The 14,358-nt window shown below is 38.5% G+C and overlaps 1 protein-coding gene across 1 annotated transcript in view; it reads right to left on the bottom strand.

Moving 5' to 3' along the window:
* ERC2 (ELKS/RAB6-interacting/CAST family member 2) overlaps positions 1 to 14,358 on the bottom strand; it is a 913,064-nt gene that overhangs the window by 551,111 nt on the left and 347,595 nt on the right. The window contains exon 7 of the mRNA XM_057705261.1: positions 13,056 to 13,223. Within this exon, the coding sequence (XP_057561244.1) occupies positions 13,056 to 13,223 (168 nt within the window). The remainder of the gene's footprint in view (positions 1 to 13,055; positions 13,224 to 14,358) is intronic.

Below are 14,358 nucleotides of genomic sequence, written 5' to 3'. Positions count from 1 at the left end.
TCCATGTCATTAAATATTCTTCTATAATGTCACTTCTATTGGCTGAACTTCCAGGTAAAAATTTATGATCATTTATTTATTCACTCCTCCACTTCATAATATTTTCACTCTTCAGGTTAAAAAAATTTTTTTAAAGAACCATGCTATGAACAAGACTGTGACTAAATCTATGCCCTACATCTTTAATTTTTTCTTAGAATGAATTCCTAGGTGAAGAATCATCAGATGAAGCAGCTTTGGTCTACTACTTCCATATTTATCTTTCCCCCAGTTACCTGACAGTTTATCCCTGCCTCTATCTCTTTTCAAAGACCCCTCCACTGCAAGCTCTAATGAAAAGTATTGGTAACGCAGACTGCAGCAGAGACCCTTTGCCTCTACTCCTACCTTCCCATCTGGCCACCCTTGTCTGTGCCTCCGACTGTTCAGAAGTTCACAAACATTCGTAACTTAGAGAAAGCCTCAGTGTATGCATGTGTTGCCCTTTTATAAGTCAAAGTGTCATGTGCAACCTAAAGAATTTAACTTCATATTTCAATACTAAAGAAATATTCAAACCCCAAGTCAATCAGTGCTATTCATTCAAGCACATCCTACTTGCTTAGCTTTGCTTCATTCAGACTTTACTCACACATACAAAAAAAAAAAAAGCTAGAGAATGCAACAGAAACTTGGGAAGACCTCATCTTTCGAAGCAAGTGACTTACTTTCCATTGCACCAACAGGAATGTCTGAGACAAACCGTAAATACAGCCCTCAAAAGGAATACACCTGTTCAACTCTATCAAATATTTGAAGTATATTTTTAAAAATCTCAAACTTGCCATGAAGGTTGTTATATGTTAGAATTGCCTTTAGGCTATAATAACTTGTGATCAACCCCAGAGCTCAGCAAACTATAGTCCATAGGCCAAATCTGATCCACTGCCTGTTTTTGTAAATAAAGTTTTATTGGAACATAGCCATTCCTATTTGTTTATTCATCCTGAATCTCACCAGAACTTTGGAGAGATTTGTTTATTCATGCTATTACATTTCAACTTTCCAACTAACACTTATTAAGCACCTACAAGGTGCCAAGCACTGTGCTTGGTACTAGGGATAAAAAGATGAGTAAGCCTCAGTTACCTCCTTTGCTGAGCTCAGGATTTAATGGGGAAACAGATACAAACACATATCATATTTTAAGAAATCTTAGTTATGCAACCTGACATAATACAACCTGAGAAGTATAAAAAAGGTTCATTCCTATGTATATATTTTGAAATCATGCAAATCCCCCTCAAATTATAAAAATTCATCAAAACTTCCACAGTTTCAAAGCTAGCAGTCAAAGGCACTGGAAACTGCTTTCCTTACAGTTACAAGTGCTACCATTTTAGTGAGCCAACACCCCTTGTAAGCATCCTGTGAACTCTACTAGTCTCCACTTGCCTCTGGATTTCTGTGAGAGGTTTATTACTACTGAACAGTTATATTAATATGCACTTGTATCAGTTTTCTACTGCTGCGCAACAAAATACCACTAATTTAGTGGCTTAAAGTGACATTCATCTATCAGCTCACAATTTTGTAGGTCAGATTTCCAGCACAGTGTGGCTGGGGTCTCTATTCAGGGTATCCTGAGGATGAAATCGGGGTCTTGGCAAGAATGAGTATTTGTCTGGAGGCCCTAGAGAAAAAAGAAAAAAAAAACTTCCAATCTTACTCTTGTTATTGGCAAAATTTAGTTTCTTGTGGTCTCAGGACTGAGGTACTTACTTCCTGGCTGCTGTCACTGGGAGTCACTTTCAGCCCCAGGGGCTGTCCCATTCCATGCCATGTGTCCCTTCCATCTCCAAATCAACAATGGAGAACTTCCCATGCAGTGAATCCCCCTCCTATTTCGAATCCATGACTTCCCTGACTCCGATCTTAGGATCCAGGTTTAAAGGGCTCATATGATTAGGTCAAGCCTACTCAGATAATCTCCCTTTCTTAAAGTCATCTGTGCCATATAACATAATCTATGTTAAATCCATCATACTCACAGTTCTGGGCATTATTCAAGGAATATACACCAGAGAGGTGGGCATTATTCAGGGAATATACACCAGAGAGGTGGGAAATCTTGGGGGCTATCTTAGAATTCTACCTACCATAGCACTTTTGTTAGAATTATAAATTACATTTATGAACTAATTATATTGTCCAAGGGCTGATTACATGTTGGTGCTATTGTTGGTTCTCAAAAACCAGCAATCTTAAAAGGATGTAAGTGTGATAAAATGTTATGATGAAGACCCCAAATCGCCATATACACTGTACCATTAATTTAGACTTCAACTGCGGGAAAATAGTCTGTTTAAAGCAGTATATCTTTTAGTTTCCAAAAGGTATAATAGAATCAAGTAAGGATAAAGGGGGGAAAATGGCAATGAGACTGCAATATCAGAACAATATTAAGGTGCCCATTACCCACAATCACTGTGGAGTTACATGCCCTAAGAATGCATCACTTCTAATGTACATTTATTCTTATGGGAAACTTAAGATACATATTATAAAAGTTTTGAATTATGGACTTCTCTGTACAATAGAACATGATAAATGCTAATATAGATACGTGTAAACTCTTCACAGCAAGGTAGAATCCATTGCCAAACACAGGATAAGTAAAAAAGTCAGAAAATTTTCCTTCCCACATAAATAAGGTTGATTTAAATCAAATGGCTTGGGAGGTATGTGGGAGGAAAAATGGAACCATCTCCAGACTGAACTCTATAAAAGCTCAAATACCTGTAATTCCATATCACAGAACAACAGCTGCCAGCTGAGATTGACAGATGTGTCAAGATGCCTGTACCCATTAGGGTAGCAGCCACAGTCAGGGTACTCTGGGCATTTTTATTTTAAATTTTCAAGGGGTTTTGCAGGTACTTACAAACAAACTTTTCAAAAATCCATCATGCTGAAATTGAGTACAGAATATTAGGTCTTAACCCAGAAGCAAATATTTAAATCTAAAAGAGAATTTGCCTCCCCTGGCTCAGGATCAGTTTTTTCATTGAATAAGAATCAGTTCTCAGCATGATCTGGCCCTGAATTGCATTTTGAAATAAAACAGATAATCATTCACTATTGCCACTAGCAAGTCATAAGGGATTGGAAGAGAACGTTCATAACATGGAAGTCAAAATGACTCTCAAAGCTTAATTATATAAAATATATTTGATTGCTAGAAGACATAAAGAATAGAAAAACTTCTGCAAAATTTGTTTCCTAAATAGGGCAGGGGAGTGTGATCCATCTATTTTAAATTACTTCTTACTCCACCAAATGCACTGTGCTGCCTCTTCCAGCCAAACCTTTGTGAATACTACCCTCGCTGCTTTTACGGGACACCATTTCCTACTCCCTCAGATCCCAGTTTAGTCATCAACTTTTCCAGAAGTCCTCCTTGACCATCCTACTCCCCACAATAGGGGAGGTGGCCCTCCTATGTGCACCACGTACCTGGCTGGCATAGCAGACATCACACTCTGCCCTGCAGTTGCCTGTTCGGTGGTTTTTTTCCCATGAGTATGAGCTCCCAAAGGGCAGAAACTGTACCTTTTCCAATAGCCTCTGTATTCCCCAGTGCCTGCAGAGCATCCAGGCCATTATAGATGCTGAATATGTATTGCTGGATGACTGAATGGTAGGAAGGAAGGGAAGGCAAACTGCCAGAATAGGGCAATGATGCCCCAGGCCTCAGATATCATAGGAGAATGGAGAGAAGAAAAAGGAAAAGTGTAATCAGAGCCGAGGCTCTGTCACTAATTAGTTCTTTGACCCTAAACAAGTCACTTCATCTCTGAGAACCTCTATGTCCTGAGTAGGAAAATAAAAAGCTTGGACTAGGAGGGTTCATCAAGTCTCTTCCAGGTTTATGTTCTCTCATATCTTTCTGTCTTCAGGACTGTCCATGCTTCATCAGCATACCTATTTTAATATGTCTTTTAAAATCAAATAATATTCAGTTGGGTTCAATAGAGTGAAGGGATAGAAATATGCAGCTAATTGAGTAGTGCCTATAGATGCTAACTGAACGCATGAATAAATGAGCAGGCTTCCCTAAATCTCTTTAATTGCTCCATAAGAAGGTGAATATTTTAGCTTTGGTTCTTTTGATAATAAAATATTTTATCACTGTCATCTCTAAGAGAAGGGCAACTTCAAATTCCTTAGAAAAAAGCAATATACACAATGAAGAAGGCTGGTGAATTCACTGCTTCACAAAGAAGCTAAGGTTTACCAAGGAAGCCACAATCTGTACTCAAGAGACACAAAGTGACCTTCAAAAATATGACTTCATTGGGGCAAAACGATCAATAGGATCAACTGGTTAAAATCAAGCTATTTCTTCCCCTAGGCCATTGCTAACATTGGGCAAATAATTCCAGAGAAGAGTAGCAGCTGCGCATGCTTGATTGTCCTGTGGAATTTAGTTTGCCCTAGAACCCTTGACATCAACCTCATGCTATAATGAAAACACAATGTATTAAATGCCAGAGTAAAGATGCTTTTTCTTAGACCCAATGACATACTGCTACCCTACACAGAATAAATACAGATAATTTATTATACTATAATATAGTAAAAGTTAGATTTTTCCTATATTTTCTACTGAATAAGGCAGTTTCAAAAGAATACTGGCAAATCACAAATGCTAACCTAGACAATACTTTTTTAGTTGCAAATACTTAGCAACATATGTTAACCTATGATGAGTCAACATTAAACAAATGATGTTACCTTATCCCAAATGACTAGATAAAATACATAAAAAATACATTAAATGTGAATATAGAAATCCTATTTTCAGTCCAAATGGCTGCCAAAATAAAGTGCATTTTTTGTCAGAAAAAAAAAGAATTAGTCTTAAAGGTCTTTTCCAGATGACTAAAATGCTGGCATTTAGCTAAAGAAATTTAAACTGGGTCATAACTGATAGGTGGCCCATCTCTATTCTGTCTAAACCAGATATTTTATTTCTATCATATATTCCCTATAGTAAGGCTGGTCAGCACCCCTCTCCAAATTAGTTGACTTGATCAGTATGGTCAGATCAGTTGTAATAATTCTAATAATTTTAATACTTCAAGAGTGCTATATATAACTCTTTATAGATTATGTGAAAATTATAAAAGAGAAAGTAATATTAATAGTTCAATCATACACACACACACCCAAGATGTTCATCTCTGTAAACTGCCTATAATCATGCCAGAGAAAAGGTGTAGCTAAAAATGTTACAGAGAAATGTCTGCTATACTAAGTAAACATCATTTTAAGGATACTATCTCAAGGCAGGGAGCAGAGAAATCCAAGATGAGAAGGATGGTCCACACACAGGAAGAAAAGGACCCCGATAAACCAGGGTTGGTCTGGATAGTAATTTGCTTTGGCAGGGGCCAAGGGGATGGGTGTCTCTGGTGCACTGTGGGATGTTTAGCAGCAGCCCTGGACTCCCACCATACACTTTCAGCAATCCTCCAAATGTGGCAACCAAAACTACCTCCAGACATTACCAATTGTTCCTTGGCAAGATTGAGGCTTGTAAAGTATACCCCAGTTGAGAACCACTGCCTTAGACTCATAGCCACCTTGGTTGTGGCTCCAACCCCTGAGTGCCAGCCCAGTTCTTGGCTTCAGAGGCAGAGTGAGCTTCCCTACACCAAGGTCTGACCTTAGGTGACCAGCTCACTGCAAAGTAGAATGGCTTCCCACACCAATTCCTCTCAGGACCAGGTGAGGAATCTACTGAATCGTGAGCTTATCTGAGACTATCCCAGGGAAAGCTGCTTAGATGCCTCAAATCATCTTTTGAGGTCTCAGTAATTTAAGCCAACAACAAAAACAAAGTGAAACCGCTATAAGATCAAAAATGGTGCAATCCTTTGAAAAGGGAGCTGCAAAGCAATCCAATGGCTTAGAATGGTACATGAAGAATCTCATGGAGGAAAAAATAAACATAAACTGAAGGTCACCACAATCTTTACTTTTCCTAAATACAGATTAACATAAAAATTTAAAAATCCAGATCTGATATATTTTTTAATTTAATTGTTTTTCTCTTTTTCATCACATTATTTAGTAGTTGCATCTCTGCCAGTTTGGTATTAAAAACAGGCATCCTTGTGTATCAACCTCAGGTAAATTGCTCAAATTATAAATTTAGCTAATCCCTAAAAGTTAATGATCCCACTTGTCTCATGAGGGAGGCAGGATTATAAGCAGAAAAACGCAAGAATAGTGCAGTGGTTATGAATCTCTCTCACCTCCCTGCCATGTGACTCTGGGCAAGCCACTCTCTAAACCACAGTCTCCCATTTAAAAAATAGTGATTATGATTGTACCTACATGCCATTAGGTTTGTTATAAGGACTCAACCTAAAGAGCCCTTAGCACAGTGTCTGGTATATAGTAAGAATCCAATCAATAATAGGGTTTCCTTCCTATGTACCTATGGTCACCTAATCTATGACAAAGGAGGCAAAAATATACAATGGAGAAAAGACAGCCTTTTCAATAAGTGGTGCTGGGAAAACTGGACAGCTACATTTAAAAGAATGAAATTAGGACACTTCCTAACATTACACACAAAAATAAACTCAAAATGGATTAAAGACCTACATGTAAGACCAGACACTATAAAATTCTTACAGAGGAAAAGACAGGCAGAATACTCTTTGACATAAATCAGAGCAACATCTTTTTTGACCCACCTCCTAGAGTAATGAAAATTAAAACAAAAATAAACCAATGGGACCTAACTAAACTTAAAAGCTTTTGCACAGCAAAGGAAACCATAAACAAAAGAAAAGACAACCCTCAGAATGGGAGAAAATATTTGCTGAAGAAGCAACTGACAAAGGATTAATCTCCAAAATATACAAGCAGCTCATACAGCTCAATATTAAAAAAAAATAAAAAATAAAAAAATGGGCAAAGACCTAAATAGACATTTCTCCAAAGAAGACATACAGATGGCCAACAAACACATGAAAAGATGCTCAACATCACCAATTATTAAAGAAATGCAAATCAAAACCACAATGAGGTCAGAAGGGCCATCATCACACTGGTCAGAATGGCATCAACAAAAAATCTACAAACAATAAATGCTGAAGAGGGTGTGGAGAAAATGGAATCCTCAAACACTGTTGGTGGGAATGTAAATTGATACAGCCACTATGGAAAACAGTATGGAGATACCTTAAAAAACTAAAAACAGAACTACCATGTGACTCAACAATCCCACTACTGGACATATACCCAGAGAAAACCATAATTCAAAAAAACACATGCACCCCAATGTTCATAACAGCACTCTTTAAAATAGCAAAGACATGGAAGCAACTTAAATGTCCATTGACAGAGGAATGGATAAAGATGTGGCACATATATTACCCAGCCATAAAAAGGAACGAAATTGGGTCATTTTGTAGAGACATGGATGGACATAAAGAGTGTCATACAAAGTCAGAAAGAGAAAAGCAAATATTGTATAATAACACATATATGTTGAATCTAGAAAAATGGTATAGATGATCTTATTTGCAAAGCAGAAATAGAGACACAGATGTAGAGAATAAATCTATGGATACCAAGGGGGAAAGGGGTGGGGGAGGTGGGGTGGGAGACTGGGATTGACACATATACATTATTGTACTATGTATAAAATAGACAGCTGATGGGAACATACTGTATAGCACAGGGAACTCTACCTAATGCACTGTGGTAACGTAAATGGGAGGGAAGTCCAACAGGGAGGGGATATAACGTATGTGTATGGCTGATTCATTTTGTTGTGCAGTGGAGGCAAACACAACATTGTAAAGCAACTATACTCCAATAAAAATTAATTTTTAAAAAAATCAATAAAATGTGGAAATGACAAAAAACAGATTATCCTTTTGTTATAAAAATTATCATTTGCATGGTTATAATTGGAAATTACCATAGAAAATCAGCAGTTTCATTGTATCATTCTCATGAAATGCCATGCCTCTAACAATCCAGTAAGTCAGAAGTAAGAACTAGAGGAAGAAGCATTCTCTTTGTGCACAAAACAGTATTTTCTATAAATGTGACATTTTCTTTTTATTAAAGGGAAAATTAAGAAAGAGTGGCTAAGCTCCCTTTCTCAAGCCTTCACCCATTTTCACCTTCCCAGGGTAATGGAATAGAGGCTGGAGCTGTTAGATTCAGGTAGAGCAATAATCATTTCCTTATCTGTGCTTTATTATTCATGGGATGGTTCTATCTTGCAGCCTGCACAGAACATACTATTCTGGGAACAAGTGGAGTTGACATTTCACTGCTGCAGATGACGTCTCACAGCTAACAATATTCTTGGGCCAGAAGTGGATCTCAAGGTGATTTCTCTTCTCCCAAGTTCTCACTCATTCAGAATTTACTGACATGATTTATTCTTTAAATGCATATTGACTGAGGACCATCACTTGTCAAGAATTTTGCGAGGAGCTAGAGGTATCTTGATGATGATGGCTGGGGCACTCAAGAAGCTTAGCCCTGGTAGGAAAGCCGACATTCACTAAAGGGGTGCATAACTTAAAAGTGAGCCAAGAAATGGTTCTCTAAGAGTGTAAAACCTCTCCCAGCCTGCAGTGTCAGCAAAGAATTCCCTAAGTGACACAAAACTGAGTGGAAAGCTCAGGTGTAAAGCTCGGACACATTTCCCAGATTCCTTTTAGGTAGAGTCTGGTTAGATCCTGCTAATGAGAGGCATTTGTGTGAAATTTGGAGCTCCGTCTCAGGACTTTGAATCTTGACCAACAGCATGATGTAAGGGCAGAGGGGGGAGGGTGGGAGGGCAGCCATCAGCAGAGAAGACACTTGACCAGACACTCTGGGTTACAAGGTCAGGACACTGTTTTCTCTTGGTCTCCTAGAGCTGTCCTGGCTCTTGTTCATCCCTAATCTTGTTCTACCAGCCAGATACTGGGGCTCTGGATATTCTTGCAGTAAATTTCCTTTTGCTTAAGGTAGCCAGAATTAGCTTCTGCTCTTTGCATTCATCAAGCAGTTTGCTTCTGGTAACATGTCACATTATACTTCCCCAACCAGACTGTCAGCTTCCTGAAGACTGGAGAATGCCTTATTTCTCTTTAAACCTCTAGGACCTAGAGTAGTAACTGACTGACACACAAGAAGTACTAGTAAATGCAAAATGAATACAATTTTTCACATGTTTAAAAAATTAGGAGATTTGTCAATAATAAATACAAAAGTTCAACTGGAAGTTTAACAAAGAGAAAGAGCTCAGTTGAGGCAAAAAGTCTTCCATACCTTACATTAATTTTACACTCATGTGGAATTCTCTATGTTCCATAGTCATTTTCTCAAATTTAGCTTTTTAATGTAAATTTCACGAAGCAACCCAGTATGCTAATAACCCTACCCCTGTAGCATTCTCTCCTCTATCTTCATTCAGAATTTTCACCATCACACTTCCAAATGGGTAGAATAAAGCTGCTAAAGTGGGCAGGTCCATATACACCACTCCCAGGAGCCAACTACATTCCCCTCTCCCTGTTCTTTCCGACCCACAGGGCAATCTGTGGAGCTCAGTAGGCAGCTAGTGAACTTGGCTTCCAGAGAAATCACCATCTGTTTTTCTACCCCTAATAAATAAAGTACCTCTGCTCTATAAATTCACATTACTTGAGGGACTGAGACCTAGAATGAAAATGGAGATAGAATTTTTGTCCAATTTAATGGCTTTTAAAAAAATTTCTTGGGTAGTAAGTTTATGCCCCCAAAATCTATGAGCTACGTAACAGTCTGAATTTGATCTGGTTCAAATAATGCTACCATGTCCTAAAATCCTAGGCATTATACACTTTCCAAATGTTCAATGTCATCAAGGTTTTATGACATTTCCTACAAAAACTCAATAGTCAGGTAGCACTTCATCAGTGGAAGCTTGAATTCAGGTATGGGAATAGAATGCTATGGCTGCAACAGGAAAACTGTGCCGCTCCTCTGACTTCAGGATCATAGCCACATGGGGATAATCCACTAAACAATTTTCATACATGCACCTTTTTGACCCCTACTAAAAGAATTCCATTTCTTGGAATTATGGAGCAAAAACATGGTGGTAGGACCAAATCCATTCTCAATGACTTCTGTTTTCCTTCAAAAGTTTGATCAGAGATATTATGCTACCTGGGGTTCTCTGTTTACTCAATTTCACTTCCTTCCTCAAGTAACAAAATGCTTACAGCATCATGTCCATGCCTGCTGCCCAGACATGTGACCTGTGCACACGGCTTGTGGAGTACACAAGACTTCTGAGACCCAGGGCTCTGAAGGCAAAGCTGACAGATACGAGGTGCAAGCCTAGCTTCGCCAGGTTAAACATGGCTATGAAAGGAGCATACCCAGCTCTATTGGCATCAAAACACAGTGCTGGTTGCCAAAGAGTCTACAAGAAAGAAATATTAAGTAATACTGCACCTCTGACATTGACATGAGTTTATTATTCTCCCATGCCAACACACCCTAACCCAAAGCTTATGCTGTTCCAATCCGGGCCTGCCCTAAAAGAGCCAATTATGCTGAATGTGGTCAAAACTCTAAGGAGTCTCCAGTCCCAAAGACAGCGTTTCATTAGCCCATCAGCTTCTGTATTATTTCCACATTTTGAAATGGTTTCTGAATTGTGTGCATCACTTCTTTAGGCGTTATTTCACTTTCAAACTGCAGCTATAATAGTACTCCTGCCTCTTCACTATGTTGTCAGTGGTTTTATTTCCTCCCCAAATGTATTGGTAAACACGCAGTGAAAAAAAAACTTGAAGCTAAACAACCTCTCCAAATATACATGAAATATTTCCAAATCCATTATCAGCATGTTTAAATAGGTGGGATTGTGATCCTATTGCCCAAAGGAGCCATAATATACAACTAGCTTTGTTTTAGAACTTCCAAACTGATTCCCAAACCTTTGAATCTGGCTGTGGGATAAAGTTTAAAATTTTGCAAAATAGTCACATCAGCAAAAGTGGCCATTTGTCACTTCTGCAATGAAAGTGTCTTCCCAAAATCTTTACTGAGAAAATTGTCACCATTTATTCCTCAAGAATGAGACAGCTTAGTCTCAACCGCTGGTTAAGCAATTGTGATGTTCTTCCTTGATTTTCTCTCACACCTGGTGTCATCATCATAAACTTGAGAGCCAAAGGAAAATGAGGTTTATTCTCTTAATTCGCAATAACCATTTTATTCTATTTTTCCAAGGACAAAAAACTTGTATCTAGGTTGTATGACCTTGGATAAGCCTACCATAAGCCTCAGCAGCCCTGGGGTTAATAACTGTACTTGCCTCATGGGGTTATATGGTCAAGAGTGAGTAAACAGTGCACATGATGACCATAGCAGAGTATCTAGCATACAGTGTTCAACATAAGTTCAATAAGTGCAAGCTTTTGGTATCGTTTGCTGCTGGGGATTTTAAATGAAGAGTCTTCTTTTGAATCCTTAGTAAATGTTCTAAGAAATGTTCTTAGTGACTGTTCTAAGAACTGTCACTGTAACTATTTCTCTGTTAGTCCCACCACCCTAGATAGTCCTTTGATTCAAAGGGTCCTCAGTCGTCTCTTCCCAGCTCTCTTTTAATCATCTGTATCAATTAGCTGGAGCTGTAAAGGTGACCAGGGCCTTGTCTGTAAAGATCTTAACAGAAATGAATTAATAATATGATCTATCAGATCACCAACATCTTGTGAGGATGGAAGTCACTGGGGATGGGGACACGGCTTCATGGGCGTGCAACTTGTGTAGGGTCAGAGGGCTCCACACTCAAAAGGGCCCTGTGCTTGGTTTAATGCTTCGCTACTACCATCCTGAAATTCTCAATGAAGTCCGAACCAGGGGCCTCACATTTTCATTTTACACTGGGTCCCACAAATTAGGTAGCTGGTTGTGACTGGAGAGGTGTGGTCAGAGCGTGATAAGAATTGTTTTATGTTTTAAAAGAATTATTCCAGTTTCTGTGTTAAGAACAGCCTGTAGGAAAGGTAAGAGTTGAGGCAGGAAAAACAGCTAGGATGCTGTCAGTATAAACAAGATGAGAGGTGATGGTGGCAAATGACACCAAGAGGAGGGCCAGTTAGATCCCATCTGCCTGCAGCTGCAGCATCGGTGCCCAGTGACCATGCCTATCTATGGCAGTGCCCCGGCCAGCCAGCTCCTGCTTCCCCCGCATTGGCTCCTGCCTAGTTTCTATGCTGTCTGCCTGTTAATCTGAGAGCCTTGTGTTTCCCAATAGCTTCTTTTTCTTAAAAGAGCAGGTATTGGTTTCTCTTCTTGCCTACCCTTTTCCTTAGGGAAGGCAGGGGACCCTATGGTCCCACCAAAATTGTACACAGTACCAAATAAGAATTCTTCAAAAGAAAAATCTGGGTTCTGTCCCCAAACCTGCACCCTCCTCAGTGGAGAAAATGAGCTGCTGAAAGAAGGAAAGAAAGAAGAGCCCTAACCAGGTCAAGCATCTTCTCTGTTAAGTCACTGTATTAGAATTTATACATTCTTTCACTGATTCCAATTAAGTAATAGGTGTAAACATTAGCCCTCCCCTACTAAAATCTGCATGGATTTGACAAGATAAGAGCTACTAAAGTTTATGTAAATACAAAATGCATCTAAAATACCTTTAAGACCTACAAAACACATTGTTCAATCCTCAGTAAGGAAAAATTAACTATAAATTTTAAATTTATATCTAAATTTGTACAATTATCTCTATGTTTAAGCAGACAAATGAAAAAAAAATCACTATTTAGTTTCCAGGTAATCAAACAGAAAATTCAACAGGTCATGCTAAAAATGACATAGTACAACCACCAGTAAGTTAAATACCAGTAAATTTAAAGTTTATACTCCCTAATCTAAAATTCTTAAACAATAATTTCTTCTTTCCTACATGCTCAAAAGCTTCTCTGAAATGACAAAATATGCATGATACCAATTCTCAACCTGAAGGGCTTATGTCAGCTACTCACCTTTTTCTGAAGAACATTGATTTTCCTTTCCTTCACTTCTAACATATCCTTCATGTCTCGAATCTCTCCAGCCAGTGTGCCCTTCTCTTCTGTGAGGTCCTGCAGCTGTTTTGTTTTTTTATTGAGAAAAGATTCTTTTTCTTCTAGTCGTAATCTCAGTGCATCTACCTGAAATCAGGAAAAAGAAGAAAGGTTGCAGTTTTACAGAGAGGTCATCAGTAACCATCAGTTCTGCCCTGGGAGGAGGGTGGGGCAGCAGTATACCTTCTGAGTGGTGTGATCAAACACTGCTCATGGGCACCTCCGTGCTATGCGTTTTAAAACCTATATCTACCTTAAAGTCCTGTCGCATGTGTACTTGAACAGTGATACATTTTTAAAAATATAAGGTTTATATGAAATAAGATATTATGAAATAGTAGTATGTCTCACGTTGTGAAACCAAAAGTTGGGAAACAAAGTACACTAATTCTCTGTGTCTGAGAGCCCAGGGAGGGTACAGCACTGTTCATGTCATGCAGTGTCCTCCAGGAATACAGAGAACACAACGATCCATGTCACGGACATCTGGGAGAACAAGACTGACACATAGAGAAACACTCCTAAATTAGAAAAAGACGTGTTGCCAAGAGGAAGTAAATGCTGCTAGAGGAAAAAAATGCTGTGGAAATGACACCCATTCTCCAGCTTTATGAAAGACCACTTTCCAGATATTAAAGAAAGGAAAAGACAAAGCATGCAAAAAAATTCCTATTTCTACCTTAGCTCAAATTTAGATCATTACAATTTCTGCTTTTCAAGTGCCAGTAATAAAATGAGGAAACATAGCTTTATCTTTTAAATGTTAACATTCCAAAGACCATGTGCAAAAGAAGTTTACATGGGTGATGTGGAGCATTGGGGTGAAGGAAGACTTAAATTCCCACCTTTCGTACTAGGAATTGGATAGATAACAGCTATATCAATATGCAGGAAGTAATGATACAAGCATGTTATTCAGAGATATCAAAATAACCAGCCATGAAGAGTTTAAACAGGTGGTTTTGAGGAAAAAGAATGGAACAGAGATAAGTTGGGGGCTTCTGCATCTCATAGCAAATCTTGCTCAACATTTGCTCATTATACTATCAGCAAATAAAATTTGGATGGAAGGGTAAAGAAAAGCTTTTTAAAAAGGATGCAGGAATACTGTAATAAGCCAAAATAAATAAATATATAAACACCATGAAGACACAGAGTCAAAGGCAACTTTGAACAACGGAAAGAGGACACGTAGGTTTTAGGCCAGGTTCTGTTTCTAACT

The sequence above is a fragment of the Hippopotamus amphibius genome, chromosome 13 (genome assembly GCF_030028045.1).
Source record: "Hippopotamus amphibius kiboko isolate mHipAmp2 chromosome 13, mHipAmp2.hap2, whole genome shotgun sequence".
In the NCBI taxonomy this organism is placed as follows: domain Eukaryota; kingdom Metazoa; phylum Chordata; class Mammalia; order Artiodactyla; family Hippopotamidae; genus Hippopotamus; species Hippopotamus amphibius.
Note: the sequence above shows the minus strand (reverse complement) of the source record. Positions and strands in the feature narration are given on the sequence as shown.